The sequence below is a fragment of the Sorex araneus genome, chromosome 7 (genome assembly GCF_027595985.1).
Source record: "Sorex araneus isolate mSorAra2 chromosome 7, mSorAra2.pri, whole genome shotgun sequence".
In the NCBI taxonomy this organism is placed as follows: Eukaryota; Metazoa; Chordata; class Mammalia; order Eulipotyphla; family Soricidae; genus Sorex; species Sorex araneus.
In genome coordinates, this window is record NC_073308.1 from 65697932 (window position 1) to 65714698 (window position 16767).

General features: G+C 50.2%; 1 protein-coding gene across 6 annotated transcripts in view; it reads left to right on the plus strand.

Annotated features, from left to right (window-relative positions):
• Window positions 1-14515, plus strand: part of ANAPC10 (anaphase promoting complex subunit 10) — a 48550-nt gene extending 34035 nt beyond the window's left edge. For 5 of the 6 annotated variants that reach the window (XM_055144192.1, XM_055144187.1, XM_055144188.1 and 2 more), the window contains exon 5: window positions 14162-14515. In XM_055144192.1, coding sequence (XP_055000167.1) covers window positions 14162-14392 — 231 coding nt within the window. In that variant the 3' untranslated portion in view covers window positions 14393-14515. Of the gene's footprint in view, window positions 1-3546; window positions 3944-14161 lie in introns of those variants that run through there. The other variant, XM_055144191.1, reaches the window with a different exon arrangement.
• The last annotated feature ends 2252 nt before the right edge of the window (window positions 14516-16767 follow it).

Here is a 16767-nt window from a genome sequence, read left to right on the forward strand (position 1 = left end):
TTAATTTTGAAGATAGAGGTACACGTTGGATTTTTACCTCTGCCTAAACTTGTGACAAGAAATCCGTTTCTTCTCGTGGTCAACTTTTACTACTGTAGTTCATAGAAGAACCAGGAGTGTCATGGAATTTCCCTATTCCAGTCCCCTCGAGTTTCCCATTTCTCTAAAGCGTGTCTGGGGGCCAGAGAGGTCGCTTACATGGCAGACTGCACGCTTTGCACGCAGGACACCCAGGGTTGATCCCCAGCAATGCACTGTTCCCCAAGCCCGGTGGGAATGACTCTCGAGCACGAAGTTGGGAGTAACCCCCTGGTTGTGGCTCAAATCCAAGATGTTCCCCTCATTCCCCCCCTTGCAAAAAAAAAAAAAAACACAAAAAACCAAATAACAGGATTACAGCTTTATATAAGCTCCAATGTTTAGTCACTTTTACTCATCTCATAACATATTGTCTATTTTTATTCCAGACAGACTGCTTTATTACTCTTGTGATGCTTGGAGTTTTGACGAAGGGAAATGACCTTCAAATCCTGGCTCCATCCCTCTTCCTGTATCTAGGTGACCCTTTGCAAATTGCAGGTTCCTTCTGCATTTGAAAGCAGAATGTTGCTATTGGGGTATGATTTGGTAGGTCATATTTTGGATCTTAGAATGCTTTTAACCATTATATATGGAAAAATTTTGAGTGTTCCCAGACCCCAGATCACAGCAAATAGGAGCGTTCCATTTTGAAATGCTGGGGGAAGCCTATTTCCTCTCTGTGGAAATAGCCAACTTCCAGCACCTCAGCCATGAAACAGGAAAGCGGCATTGGGATGGGTAAAAGAAATGTACACTAACGGTCTGGCACATGGTAGCAGCCCAACAAATGGCAACTGCAAGGAGCAAAGCCTGGAAAATGGGTCACCTTTTTTTTTTTTTTTAAATGGGCTGTAAAAGCCACACACTTGTCTGTCTGTCCTGAAGACTGTCTTGAACTGAGAACGGAGCCTCCCGTAACTCCTGGGTAGACATCCATCCCTTTGCGTCGGTCAAGATCCAGACCTTACGAATCATCTACTAGGTTTGGGGTTGTTATTGTGACCCTGAATTGCAAGTGAGACTTGGGGAGTTAGCATCTCGGTGCTGCCGGTTTCTTAAGAAGATGAAAAGAATGTCTGTAATAGGGCTGAACAAAATAAATCAGTCTATGCCAGAAATCCTTCACACAAACGCCTCCCTGGCCAAAAGCTAGTGATCCACACGTGTTTGCTGTCACCAGCAGTGGAGCCAGGCTTGAACCCTCCGTGTCTTTCATCCGGGTCCGCATACCTCCCTCTTCCCGTTCTGCGTCAGAGTTCCAGGGCTCCTGACAGTGCTGCTTTGCTTTGCAGTGAAAACCCTGACTAGACGTTGTTGATAGCGGTGTCATTCTCCTGCTTCTAACGGAGTTTTATCTTATTTTAAACCACGGTTTACAAAGTTGACTATTACTCTAGCACTCAGATGCATTTTGAAGATAAGCAATGGGAATTCACATAATTTTGTTGTTGGAGGGGGCATATTTGGTGGTATGGAGCTGGGGCTACTCCTGGTTTGGCGCTCGGGGAACCGAACCCTGGCCTCCTACGTGCAGAGTATGTGCTCCAGTCCAACGGGTTTTCTCCAGCCCTGTAAAGAGTATTTGGGGCCAGAGAGCTCGTACTGAGGTTAAGGCTCTTTCCTGGCACACAGCTGGCCCAGGTTTGGTTCTATCTCTGGCACTGCGTCGGGTCCTCTGAGCCCCTCCAGGAGTGATCCCTGAGCACGGAGTAAGCCCTGATCATTGCTGGGTGTGTTCCCCAAACAAAAATGTACTGGGCTGGAGCGACAGTACCCCAAGTAGTGCATTTGCCTTCCATGCTGCTGACCTGGATTCCATCCCCGGCATCCTGTATGGTCCCCGGGGCATCGCCAGGAGTAATTCCTGAGTGCAGAGCCAGGAGTAACCCCTGAGCATCGAGGGGTGTGACCCCAACCCCCAAATAAAAAAGCCTAAAATAAAAAAGCCAAAAGTATTTTATAGCGATTCTTTGGGATCCTAAATTTTTGATCCTTACTCTTTTCAGTAGTTTATACTTTAGCAGTAGTTATATTTATTATTAGATATACTTTAGTTTTATTTATTACTGAGCGATACCTTTTAACCTCTGCTCTTTTGAGAAGTTACTTACTACTGAGATTTCTGCTGGTGGAAAGATGTCTTCTTCCCATTTGCTGCGCCTATTTTTAAATAGCCGAGTGGGTGAAAAGTCGGAATTTGTGTGGAAAGTGTTCACCTCCTGTGCGTGATGTCCTCTCTCTCTGACCGCTCTGCTCTGTTTCCGTGGCGGCATCCGAGATTACTCGGTGCAGAATGTGCGCTCGTTCCCTTTGAGAGCGCGTCTAACAGCAAGCCCTTCCCTGACCTGGACCGCCCGTGCCACCTACGTAACTGCGGAGTTCGGCACGGTTTACGGGTGTGTGTGGCCGATGTGTTGTAAGAAACCGCGCTCTGTGGGCACCCGAGAAGCCGGGAGCGGGTCCTCCGCCCGCCCTGCCCGCCCTGTGGGCACCCGAGAAGCCGGGAGCGGGTCCTCCGCCCGCCCTGCCCGCCCTGCCCGCCCTGTGGGCACGCGAGAAGCCGGGAGCGGGTCCTCCGCCCGCTCTGCCCGCCCTGCCCGCCCTGTGGGCACGCGAGAAGCCGGGAGCGGGTCCTCCGCCCGCCCTGCCCGCCCTGCCCGCCCGCGGCCCCTCCCCAGGCCGCGCGCGCCTGCGCGCAGGAGGCGGTGCCTGAACTCGGTGCCTTTCCCGCTTGTGCCGCCCGTGCCGGGGCTCTGAGCGTGACGCTGGACATCGGGTGCCAGCGAGCCAGGGGCAGCTGTGACCTCTGCTCCTCCGTGGTCTGGCACCGCGCCTGCCCCCGTGTCCCCAGCCTCCGCAAGCAGCAGTCCGGAGCCCCTGGCACGTTCCCGCCCTGCCTCGGGCCAGGGGCGCACCCAGCGGTGCCGCCCCTTCGCTGCCCGCCCTGCCGCCTCCTGTGAAATACCGGCTTCATACCCGCCCCTCCCCGCCCACCTCCACCCCTGCGAGGAGAGGGGCCCCGCGGAGCCGCGCAGCCCTGCAGACGTGTTCGGAGCCCGCACATGTGACCCAGGGATGGTCCTCTCCCACTCAGCTCCACATCCCCGTCTGCACGGAGGCACTGCCCCTGACCCCTATAGCCCCCTGTAGGTGCGCGAGGCGGGGGGGGGGGGGGGGGGGAGGGGGGGGGTCGGGGGGGGGGGGGAGCGCTCCGGCTGTAGGGCTGTTGACCTTGATTTCTCTCTCTCTCTCTCTCTTTCTTTCTCTCTCTCTCTCTCTCTCTCTCTCTCTCTCTCTCTCCCTCCCTCCCTCCCTCCCTCCCTCCCTCCCTCCCTCCCTCCCTCCCTCCCTTCCTTCCTTCCTTCCTTCCTTCCTTCCTTCCTTCCTTCCTTCCTTCCTTCCTTCCTTCCTTCCTTCCTTCCTTCCTTCCTTTCTTGTCACACCCAGCGATGCACAGGGGTTTCTCCTGGCTCTGCACTCAGGAATTACTCCTGGCGGTGCTCAGGGGACCATATGGGATGCTGGGAATCGAACCCCGGTCGGCTGGATGCAAGACAAAAACCCTACCCGCTGTGCTGTTGCTCCAGCCCCAACCTTGATTTCTCAAGGTGCCTCTCTGCGCAGCATCACCCCTCGCCCCTCCTCGGGTGGGGTCCACAGCACCGTCCGGCAGCTCGTCCATAGACGTTTGCCCAGAAGACTTGGAGTCCCTGGTGTCTCTTCAGAGGGTCCCGCTGCAGCGGTTTCTGAGAGGGCCGTGTGCCTGCAGCAGCTCCTTGGGTCCCCCTGCTCTCCCTGGTTGCCGCCCCCCACCCACCTTGCTTCACTTCCCTTTCGGTGGAATGCGTCTTCCACATGGGAGGTAAAATCACTGCAACTTGCCTGACTGGCAGCTTCATGTGCACGTTAATCTCCCCCTCAGGGATGATTTGACTGGGGGTGGAATTCCCGTGTGGAAATAAGTTTCATCAGAGTAAGCACATTCTCCATTGCCTCATAGTCTGCCGTGGGGTCCCGAGGGCGGCAGTGCCATGGGTGGTTCCCGGCGCCCTGCACGGGAGCTGCTGTTCTCCAGAAGCTTCCTGACGGCCTGGCCCTCCGTGTTCAGCGGTCTTCGTGTGTGTGCGCGCGTGTGTGTGTGTGTGTGTGTGTGTGTGTCTGTGTGTCTGTGTCTCTGTCCGGTTCTTCGAGGCGGGGAGGGCCTCGTAGGCCCTGGACATGTCCCTTTGTGTTTTCTCTGCTCGCTCTCCACAATCACAAGCCGTGGCCCGAGATTTCTCCTTTTTTCCACCTCTTTATTGCTGGTCTTCCCAAGCACCTCCTTTCACATGGTTGAAGCTCGTCTCTCCGTGAGGCATGCAGACTTCTCTGTGGCCCTCCTTCCCTCAGGTACTGAGGCTGGCTTTGCTCTCACAAGGTCCTGCAGTTGTACCTTCATATAATATAGCAAACTATTTCATCTGCTAAAATAATTTGTGAGGATTTTTGCTTTTGCCACAAAAGCCAACAGTACAAACAGTGTGAACATTGGTGTGAAAACAGCTGTTCTAGAGGCACTGCCCAGAAAAGGACGTTCCTCTGTTTCATTGTTGTTGTTGTTTTCCCATTTTGTGTTGGCTCTGTCACTTTCTTGAGATGGAACCCCCTCTACACACACATACACACACACACACACACACACACACACACACACACACACACACACACACACACAAACCAGTCTTCTGGGAACCGCTTCTGGAAATCACTTCATATAGGCTGTGGATTCATCGTAGCTTTCTTGCTTTTAGGACACGTCGGTGGTATTTTAGGTTTTCAGCTTTGTAACTTGGTGGCTCTGGGTAAAAGCGGGGGAGGGAGAGTCTGAGAATATTAAATTTTAGTTTTCAAAATAATAGCCCTTATACTTCCCATTTTATGATCTTGGGAATAAATTCAGAGTCCGTTTCCTGCACAGTGTAACATTTTGCTCTTTGGCTTGTCGCAGTTTATTTGGCCAAAACGTAGGCGAAGGACACTCCAGGTTAAGCAGACACCAGACGATGCGGAGCCCTGTCAGCCAAGTTACGTGGGAGGATTTATCCTTACTCCCACGAGAAACTCACGAAAGCGTTCTCAGACGTGTGCCCTGATTAAGGGACCACGGCCGGTCCGAGACACGCACACACAGCAGTGCCTGTAGCAGGACTAGCCGAGAGCCTGTTGACTACATCCATGTAGCAAATACTGCCGACGCCCGCCTAGACCCTCTCAGACATGTCCCGTCAGCAGAGACCGCTTCCTCCCTGCGGAGAGGAGAGGCCAGGTACTCCCCTTTCCCACGCCCCACCCAGCTAGTGCCAGCGCACGTGGTCCAGCAGGAAACTGGAGCACTAGGAACAATTTTCCACTCTAATTCAAAGAGGAGGAAACCTTGGACATTATTTTTGAGAGCATGCGGCTGGCAGGAGGCACAGGACGAAGGGATGGGTGCTTCACTGTTCCTCGAAACTTTCCCTTTTTTATACTGATGCAGAAAAGTCCACAAGTGACAATTCTTTGTACTTTCCCGGACCGAGCAGGGCGTGTCTTTGCCGTGCAGCCCCGTTGGCACTGCCCCGAGCCACTGGGAAGGCCGCCCTGCTGATCACACCCGAAGAACCCCCGGGTGTCGTCACTGCTGCTCTGTTCCGAGCAGTTCGGCCTGTCCCGGGTCTGTCCCTCCTGCCCGGCGGTCGGTCCTGTTAGCTGAGTCACGTGCCACCCTCTGTCTCACCCGCAGCAGTGCTTCCGTGGCGCCTGGGCTCCTCAGGACGCTCGCAATTCCCCATCCGGTGTTAGACTCCTCCTCGGTGCTGCCCTTCCCTGCAGTTTCCTGGCCCGTCGCTGTCCCCGCCCTCAAGGTTGCTCGCCCCTATGTGTCGTCTGCTTGGGCAGGTTCCCTGGCAACCCGCCCCCCCCCCTCCAGTTTACCTCCGTCTGTTCAGCCATGTGTGGGTCTGGGGTCAACTGCGGCTTTTGATCTCTTTCAAAATTTATTTATGGGTCTCTGAAATAAGGCCAACAAATTAGCTTGTATAATACAGCTGAGCCAGAGGTGGTTTGTGGGTGTGGCTCCCACATACCTACTTTTTGGCCATTTAATTTCTTGGTAAACTTGACCCCAAGTTGTTGCGTCCGGCCAAAGGCACAGCAGCAATTTTGGAATATCAGGAAGCCTGAAGCCACCATCAGGCTGCTGATGCACTCGCCCCGCAGGTTGACCTGCTGGTGGCTTCTGCCACGATAGATAATATTTCTGAGCCTGGTTTGTTTAACCCAATAACTGAAAAGAACGTAATTGAACGGTGGCTTTGGGCAGCTATTTAAGGCAATTTTTGTTTACTCCAAGGTTATAAAACATTTAATTTAAATTGGAACTGGACGTTACTTACAGTAAGAATGGTGAGAAACTTACTTATTTATTTTCATCTCCAAATGGAGATCTAAATAATCCATCTAAGGAGATTATCCGTTCCCTCCTACTCTGGCATGTCATCTCTAGAAAAAGTGGTGAATGTTAGTGTATAGACAGACTAATTTTTTCATTGGGGTTACTTCCCTGTGGTTCTGGTACTCCAATGATTCTTATGTTGTTCCTCTTGAAGTCATCCCCCAGGGCTCTGATTCGCTCTATAGCCATTTTGAGGTCTTTGGCCATTATTTGTTGCTGTATGTAAGCTTTCTGCAGCTCATCCTCAAGCTCGCTGATTCTGTCTTCAGCTGTAGTCATTCTGCTGTTGAGGGCATCTAGTGAGATTTTTATTTCATCTACCGATTGCTTTATTTGTGAGACTTCCGTTCGAAGGTTTGAAATTTCTGCTCTCATTTCTGCTCTCATTTCTTCCTGTATTTTCTTGGTAGACCGTTCCAGCGCTTGATTCATCTCCTCCCTTAATTTATTGGATGTCTGTTCCATAGTTGCTTGGAGTAGGTCGACTCTCCTCCATATTTCCTCTCTGAATTGTTTATCTGAGAGGTCGTAGATGTTGGGAGACTCTTTTGAGGTTTCTAGTATCTTTTCTTCTCCCTCTCTTCGTGGAGGGGATTTTCGCTGTTTCTTCATATTGTCACGGAAGTGCAGAGTTGGAACCTTGTAGTTATTTATTCCTCTTCCTTTTTGTGGGAAGAAGGGGCTCCGATTGTGCTAAACTTCCCTTATTCACTGATAGCTTTTATACTGTCAGCCTAAGCTAATGGCTATTTTGCGTAAATGTTTGAGATCGCAAAAGTGAGTTTTCAAAGGAATACACAGTACGGATTGAGCTGAGGTAGCAAAGAATAACTGCGGCCGCGTTAGCGTTGGCCGCTCTGAGAGGAGGCCATGCCCACTTTAGACCACGCCCACTAAGACACAGGCCACGCCCCCAGTGTCTTCCTGTTGATGGGGGGGACGTGCGCAGTTACAAGCCGGTTCGGGAGACGGGGTGCGCCGGGCGAGCAGGGAGTGACTTCAGAAACTCGGGAGACGCAGACGGCAGCGGGAAGTGGGGGAAAGGGAGGGCCTCAGGGAGTTCTTTGAAGGAATGAATTCTATCAATTGTGGCCAAAGGAGAAGGCATGGAATGGTAAAAAAAAAATAACTGCGGCCGCGTTAGCGTTGGCCGCTCCGGAAAGAGGCCACGCCCACTTTTTAGGCCACGCCCCCTGAGATGAGGACACGCCCCTAAGCAGCAGAGTGGGGATTGGTCAGGATCCGACGGCGGCGGCGGAAAGGTGCCAGGCAGGGGCTTCAGGAGAAGCCCCGAGCCGCGGCCTAGACAGACTAATTTTTGCACTCTTTGGTCTCTTCTGTTCTCTACGACTTTCTTCTGCACAAATTCCACACTGTTAAACTTTATGTTACTCTTGCCTCCAGTGATTTTACTAAATCTTCTTATGAATTGTAATAGTTTTAGTTTCTTTCAGAATTTCTAGTATGCATTCATGTGAATTACAAATAATGTTAATTCTTCCCTTGCCTTTCAAGCAAAACCTTGTTAATCCTCTCTTCTTGTTTTCTTGTTTCTACTCTCTTTTGTTCAGCTCATTTCCTTGTCTTCTTTCACTGCTTAAGACCAGCAGAACAATGTTAAATGCAAGTGGTGATAGTGGAATTTTTTCATTTGTTTATAATGTCATTGGGGAAGTTTTTAGTATTTCATCATTGTATACAATGAATGCTACTTAGTTTGACAGATGCTGGTTTTATTCATTAAGGAAATTAGGTTCTATTCTTTTTGTTAAGACTTTAAGATCATAAGTGGGTATTGAATTTATATTTGCTTTTTAAAAAATTCTGTTGAAATTACATTGATTAGTTTTCAAATGATAATCCAACATTATAATCCAACTGAAACAAACCCCACTTAGCTGTGATGTATCGCTTTTTAGTAAGCTACTCACTTAGATGGGCTCTTCATTTATTCTAGACTTTCTTGTGTGTTCATGAGAAAGATTGGTCTATAATTTTTCTTTCTTAGAACGTCATTAACAAGTTTTAGAACCAAAGTTATGCTGGCCTCATAAAAATAGTTTTCAAAGTGTTTCTTTTCTTTTTACACCTCTGTGCCAAGTTGATACGATTCCTTTAAGTATGTGGAAGGGCCGGGAGTGGTGAGGGTGTGTGCTGGACCCGTGTCAGCACGGGCTCTGTCCTCAGCCCCTCTGGGGAAACTTGGATAATCTTTGGCCCCCTTAGAGCCTCAGACCTTTACACTGAACTGAACCTCCTGGGCGCTGTAGGGACGCCCTAAAGGGAAGAAAATGGGGGAGGGCGGGAAGCTGGGGAACTGGCAGAGTCTTCACCACACTGTAGTGCTGTGATAGATTTTTAATTAGGACGAAGTTTCCTGAATAGACATATTAGTCAGTATTAATAGACTAGTCAGATTTTCTATTTTTTTTTTTAATTTTGGTTACCTTTAATAGGTTATACTTTTAAAAGAAATTTCTCTGTCACTGTACTCCTGGAGTATCAGGAAGCCTGAAGGCACCACCAGGCTGACGCACTCGCCCCGCGGGTACAGGCTGACCTGCTGGCAACGACATGCCCCAGTGGATAATGTTGCTGAGCCTGGTTTGTTAATCCGGTAACTGAAAAAAAAAAAAAAAAACGTAATTGAATGGTGGCTTTGGGCACCTACTTAAGACAATTTTGTTTATTCCAAGGTTATAAAGATGTTTTATTTCCTTCTAGAAATGTCATTATTTAATTTAAATTGGAACTGGACATTACTTACGGTGAGAAGGGTGAGAAAGTACTTGATAAAAGCCCATCTCAAAGGTGTGATTTTATCTAGGCGTCTTCCTTCCTCTCCTGTGAACTGTTTCTGACTTGCTAGCTAGGAACGACTGCCACCCAGGGTCTCAACTCTCTTCTGTGTCATATTAGTCTGCCTTGCTCTAGCGCTAGACTCAACACTGCTCTCAGTGAGTTGGGTTTCTTCCTAAGTGAGATGGTTAAAAATTCGGAGAGGTAGGGCAGGGGTCAAGGCACGTGCCTGGCACATAGCCAGTCCCAGTCAATCCCCAGTGCCACATGGAATCCCTTGAGCACCACCAGGAGTCAGCCCTGAGCACAGAGCCACGAGTCAGCCCTGAGCACTGCTGGGTTGGCTCAGCCTACTCCCCTTCACTCCCGTCCCCCCCCCCCCCAAAAAAAATCCAGAATCTATGACATGATGTGTTGACAATTCTCATATGGAGATACATTCAAGATCCATTAAGTCACAGTTCTGGTTAATGGAGCAGGCAGTGAGAGGGACAAAGGACAGCGTTCTTGAATAAGGACTTAACTCGTCATTTCTTTTGCAGGGATGTGTGATTAGTGATAGGGGAGGACATTTGAACCCCTTTGTATTTAGTACTGGACACCGATTCCATGGGAAAATGCTGTCTGTGCTTTGGATATTTCCCCGCCAAGTTGGCTTCGTTCTTGGTGGAGCTGACCGTTCTGCTCAGTGTCCGTGGAGGCTGCCTTTAGGGAACTCAGGCTAGGGTGAGCTTGTGAGTTGCAGGTGCTGTGAGTTGTGAGTTCCAGGTTCTGAGTTCCAGGTGCCCACAGGAAGCAGGGGTCCTGGGGCCGGCTGCAAGATGCCCTCAGAGAAACTGCAGAGAGTGGGCAAGAGCAGCTTTTGTTGCCGTTGTAGACGCTACACTGCCACCGGGGAGGGGTGGCTGAGGACAGGGCGGCGATCCTGCTGAGAAGTGGCCGCCCGGGCTGTGGGCTGTCCCCTGCTTCCCCTGCCCCTCGGTTAATGCCACCTGTGGAGGTTGTTCCAGAAACAAGCAGCTTAGGAGTAGCGGATTCAAATGGACTTGAGCCTTATTATGGTCAAGACATGAAATAAGATGTCGAAGAAAAGTAACTTCTTTCACATTAACACTAGGAATCTTTGCCGTTGCCTACACTGTGTGAATTTAGTTATAAACATCCAACGCCCTCAGCATTTTTATGCATCTTTTTTTTTAAACTCGTCTCATAAATGTTTTGATATTCATTACTCATCTGCTGCTATTGTGTTGCTAATTTTTCTGTTGCCACATAACACACGTCAGCACTGACATGGAGGCTTGCAGGCACACAGGCTGTCGGCTCTCCCGTGAGAGTGGGGCCCCGGCCAAGCCCGGGGTCTCCCCCGGCCCCCCACAGCGCCCTGTGCCGGCTCCTCGCAGGCTCCCCTGGGGCAGGAGCCGTATCCGGGTTCGTGCGGGCTGTCGGTGGAGGTTGCGTTCCTGATAGTGATCCCAGACACACCCAGGGGGCGCCGGGGGGCCACGAGGTACCTCGGAGTGAAACAGGGTCAACCGCATGCAGGCGTGTGCCTGCAGTCCTCTCCTGTCCTCATCTCATCCCCTCTGCCCTGGAAGGGACCCTTCTCCCCCCGCCCCTCCTCCTGCAGCTGTCCCCTGTGTGTCTTCGTGTGTGTGTGTGTTTGTGTCTGCACGGCTATGTCAGTGCCATAAAGGAATTGGATTATGGTAAGATTAGTGGCCACTTTCACTGGCCAAGACTTCTCTGTTTTATTTGTATAAGATTTCAGATAAAACTATTACTGAATATCTTTACATTCTATAAACATCACATGTTTAAAAGCATGGACTCGGGAATCGTACTGTTTATTTGAATCACAGCTCTGCTACTTACCAGCTCTGTGACCCCAGTGAAGTGCCTTGATCTTCGTGTCTCCTTTGCCTCATTTATAACATCGAGGCCTGCCTTGTTGCTCGGATTAAACAGATGGATATATTTCCTGCACTTAGAACTGTTCCCGAGACATAGTGTATGTTCTGGAGGAACATCTCGTCGTTATCGTTAGATTCTTTTTGAGGAATTCCCATTGGCAGTGACCTTGGAGCGGCACGTGAATGCATTCTTCCCTGGTGAGCTGTCCCCTCACCCGCACTGCCAGTAATTTTCTGTGTTGAGAGCTCTTCTTTCGTGAAGTCTTGGTTTTGAAGCGGGGTGTTTAGATCGTCTCTTTGCCCTCCTGCGCAGTGTTTGAAGGGATGCTCAGTCCCACTCCACGGTGTCTGCGGGTCCTGGAACGCTCTGTGGCCCCTGATGGGTTGCCTGAGATGCTCGAGCGGGTGAATGTGTGCTCAGAGCCTTTGCCCATGTGCTGGGGGCACTCGGGGAGAGGCGGGCGAGGGGGCACACAAGGGCTTTCTGTGGTGGTCCTTTCGGCCCGCCCTCGTCCCAGAGGTGCCTCTTCACAACAGCGGTTCCTTCTTGGAGCAGCCCTGGGCTCCAGTGCCCAGCCTGTCTGACGTCCGTGGGGGTCACCTCATGATGTCCCACGTCACAAGTCCCAGCACTCCTTGCGCGTTGGAACTCGCTCCCCACGTCCACGTTTCGGCCCCCCCGAGATACCAGCACAGCCAAGCAGTCCCTCCGCAGAGACCCGGGTCTCCGAGCCTCTCGTCCTCCAGTGGCCCTCGCTTTCCTCTCTTCCTCGGCTCCAAGCATGGCACTTCTTGTTCTCCATTTCTTACCCAGCTTCTCCTCGGCCTCTTCATTTCTCTCCTCCGCACTGTGCTGCCTCCTGGTGAATCCGCTGCCTGTATCTCCTGGCCTGATCCTGACTCGCTAGGTCTGAGTCTTCTTGTAGCGTCCTTTCACCTTGTCCCCTCCACAGCAGGCCTGCTGCCCGGGTCCCAGCTTAGCAAATGGCCGTTCACAGGCAAATATGGCCAGGAACGTGCTTTTGTAAATAAAGTTTTATTGGAACCTAGCCACACCCAACCGTGTTCATGTTTTGTGCGGCTGATTTTGCACAGGCAGGGCTGAGTGCCGTGTGGTCCGAGCACAGTTCCCGGCAGCACGCACAGCGAGCATCCCGTCCAGCTGGAGAGTTACCCTGGCAGTGCCCCCTCGGTGCCCCTGGGAAAGCCTTCCGCCTCCCAGACAAGGGCAGAAATGAGGGGAGAGACAGTCAGTAGGCAGAACTGTATCAGTCATTGACTTTCTGTTTAAAATAGAAAATTTGTCTAAAATGTATTTTAATCATAGTTTCAAAATGTGATAAAATTTCAAAATGTACACGGATATGTACATATACTTGATTTTTTTTTCAAATTCATGGAATAAATTAAAAGAGTATCAGAGCAATAAGCGTTTAGCGGTGACTCAGAATTTTAACGGAGCGCAGTGGACTGGAAGTAGACAAAGCACTCAGTGTTCCTGGCTTCCAGGAAAACTGTGGGTTGGGAAGTCCTGTGATAGAAGCCATGGCAGTGCCGACTCCACCATGTCCAGCCAGGGCTGAGGTCAGTAAAATTGTACAATCTGAAGAAGCTGTTTACTAAAAATTGTTCTTTTCGGGGGGTGGGGGGCTTTTGGGCCACACCTGGCAATGCACAGGGGTTACTCCTGGCTCTGCACTCAGGAATTACTCCTCGTGGTGATCAGGGGACCGTATGGGACACCAGGGATCAAACCTGGGCCAGCTGCATGCAAGGCAAAGGCCCTCCCGGCTGTCCTATTGCTCTGGCCTCTAGCACTGTCGCACTGTAATCCAGTTGTTCATCAGTTTGCTCGAGCGGGCAGCAGTAATGTCTCCATTGTGAGGCTTGTTACTGTCTTGGCATATTGAATGCGCCACGGGGAGCTTGCCAGGCTCTGCCGTGCGGTTGGGATACTCTCGGTAGCTTGCTGGGCTCTCCGAGAGGGACGGAGGAATCGAATCCGGGTTGGCCACATGCAAGGCTACCCGCTGTGCTATTGCTCCAGTCCTGGCCTCTAGAATGTGTCATTAACACTTTGACACTAGTGCTGCAATATATGTTAATTAAGCCACATTTAAGTGTGAGCCACTGGTAGTGTGTTAGACTATTCACTACATTTGTAATTTAATCTGTGATACACCCCAAGTATATATACTACAAAGTCTATTTTGTTTGTTAGGGTGCCATACTCATTAGTGCTCAGGGCTTACTCCTGGCTCTGCAATCAGGGATCACACCTGATGGGACTCAGGGGCTTACGTGGACACGCAGACTGCATCCGTCTGATGGTGCAGGAGAGGAGAAACTCACCTTCAGTGCTGCTTTGCCCTGGTGGGCTGCAGGTGGCCAGGAAGGCTTGATCAGCATGTTGACTCCCGGGGGGAGGCGTGGCCGGAGAGGCCGGGCAGCGCTGTGGAGTTGCTGTGGGCTGCACCGGGTGCTGGCGAGTCGGAGAGAGCGTTGTGGAGCGAGTTTGGGAGAGACGAGAGATGGAGTAAAGGGCAGCGGGTCACCGGCCAGCTTGGCCCTTGTTCCTCCTTCGTCCGCCCATTGTGATGGCGTCCCGGGTGGGGAAGCAGGTTCGAGAGCACCTAACGCAGCGGGGTGAGAGAGAGCCGCCCCTCTCGCCGCCCGGAGAGCCCGTGAACATCCGCTAAGGTGTGATCACACATAGCATCCCCCGAGCTGAGGAGTTCACACGCTTGCCAACTCTAAAATTATCACCGGTAACTGCTCATGGTCGCTGTCGCATTGTCCGTGAGCGGGGTGTCAGACGCGAGCATTAACGTGTATTCATTGTCCTGTATGGCGGTGCCTGGGCACACGGCTGAGGCTGTTTTGTTTTTCTTGGCAGCAACTTGAACTGGTAGAACCGAGTGGCTGGATTCACGTGCCCCTGACTGACAACCACAAGAAGCCGACCCGCACGTTCATGATCCAGATCGCCGTTCTCGCCAACCACCAGAACGGGAGGGACACCCACATGAGGCAGATTAAGATCTACACGCCCGTGGAGGAGAGCTCCATCGGCAGGTTCCCGCGATGCACCACCATTGATTTCATGATGTATCGTTCAATCAGGTGACAGAGCAAAGTCATTTGCGGTCTCTTCATTTTATCTTGCTAGTAAATATTGCATCTGTCTGGTGTTTTTATTGAAAAAAAATCTTAATTCTGTGTGCATTAAAAGGTATTGTAATTTTGATAACTTTTGGGTCACGTGGTCTTTATTTCATTTAACTTACAGGAAGGCTCACATTTTGCATTCTTAAAACTGGGATCACCGCCAGTCTTTAAATTTTTCACTATATCCACATAAAACCAGTTGAACTTGTCGCTCCAACATGCTGGGGTCATGGGACTGGCCAGGGAGCTGGCCATGGCAGCCCACCTCACGCTGCCCGTTGGACACCATCGTGGTGGAGGGGGACAGCCCACAGGAAGAGGCATGCACGCCGGGAGCCTCTGCAGAGAGAAGACTGAGTTTACTGCAAGCAGGGTCAGGTTCATATACCTCAAGAAACAGGGACCAGACTTTCTGTGGGAGATCCAGCGCACACTGCACAAGGCTTTAGGACGTTGCAGTTTGTCGTTCCTTCTTGGTCGCGGGTTCCTGTTGGCTCAGTCATGTTTCCAGGAATCACCGAGGTGACTGGATGCCACAGCTGCCTGCCGGAGGGGGAGAGATGAGGGGCCGCTGCCAGGAAGTTGAAAGGGAAAGTTACAGGGCAGGGGCCGCTTGCTCCCTATCGGGCCAAGTCTCGGGGGCTCCATCCTCAACCCCAGTCGCTCCCCAGTTGTTCCTTGCAGTGTCCCACAGAGCTGACAATTTTCAGACATGTCCCAGTCTTAAATAACCAGGTGATTACTTCCCATCATGTTTGTATATTACTATAATGATTTCACTGCATGTTTGGGAGCAAAACTGGTTCATCAGTTGATAATGAGACCAAAATTACTATTATTTTTCATCCAGAAGAAGTCTTCCTTACTCTTCCAATACTTTTTGTACTCTGCAAAGAGCAGGGTTGGGTGCAGAGGGAGGGTACAGGGGGAAAGGCACTTGCCTTGCATGTGGCCGACCCCCAGTCAGTCATAGTGATGGAACCCGACCCTCCCAACCCCCCACCCCCACCCCCCGACTCCCCATGTAGAGCATGCACTCCAGCCCTTGGGCCTTCTCCTGCTCTTGGGGGAAAAAAAAAATCTTAACAGTCAGTGTTATGACCGAAGAGTCATTGGTTTATTTGCAGTTGACATATATTTTTGAATATTGGGCAAACTGCAGTTGTGAGTTTTACCAATTTTACCAATTTTCTTTTTTTGGGTGAGGTTTAGAATTTTCAGTTTCACATGTAACCTATGTATAAGTCACTTCCCAAATCACTTCATTCCCTGAGGCACTTTGTTGCACGAAATTTCATATAGAACTGAATGTGGAAACATGGTAGCTCACTGCACACTAAAAATGTGCAGTTCTCAAAAGGCCAATAGATACTGGGTGTTGAGCTGGGTGTGAAAAGGAAGCCAAGATAAACTGCTCTTCGCTTGCTTCCAGTCTACGTTAACATAATCTCTACCAATCAGAAATTAGGACGGCAGGAACTCTCGAGAATGGGAATGCTGTGAGCTTACTTCCTGCTTCCAAGGAGTCAAAGAGAGCGGGGGAGGAGGTGGGATTTTGGACAGGACAGGCGCTGGGTAGTTTCAGCTGTTCACTTTTATGGCCTCCTTGAATCCAGGGTATCACTTTTTATGCAGTGATTAATCTGACACAGATTTGTGTGTTTGGGATCAAATGGTGTCCATCTGAATGTTTGCACAAGTCCTAACAGGCCGATCCTGAGAGGTCATGCTCAGCATCATGTCTTTCGGAAGAGCGTCGGGGGTGCAGGCCACACCCTTCGCCATGTCTATATTCATGATGATTTCTAATGTGTAAATTGCCAACTATAAATTTTTATTAGAATAAATTTTTAGGAATGAAAAGCTTCTAATGTTTCAGAGAAGTGACCCTGCTCTAAAATTCTTAATAAAATGTTAGCATTATTTTAAATTGAATTTAAGTTATTCATTACCTTTTTAAAATAACCAAATTTGCAAAATGAGCTTGACCAAATTTGAAAGAAGCGTTTCAGGAGAATGTTATTTTATAGTTGTGGTTAGATGTGGACATTCTTGCTTTATAGAGCTTTTGAACCAAGATTACCTTCTTTTAGCCCACATTGTTCTTTCCTTCCCCACTTCTTGACTCCTTAGGGTCTGGTGTTTGAAAACTTGCTGAATAGCTATTTAACAGCTTTCTACAGAGAAGCTCTGTGCTCTCAGGCTACCATAATTGGGTTTGTTTTCATGCACTGGTGTTCAGAATGTTTTGGAGAAAGGAAGGTGATGAAGAAGAAGAAAGCCTCAGAGATTCAATCATTAATTATCCACAATTATGATTCTATTAACAGGACA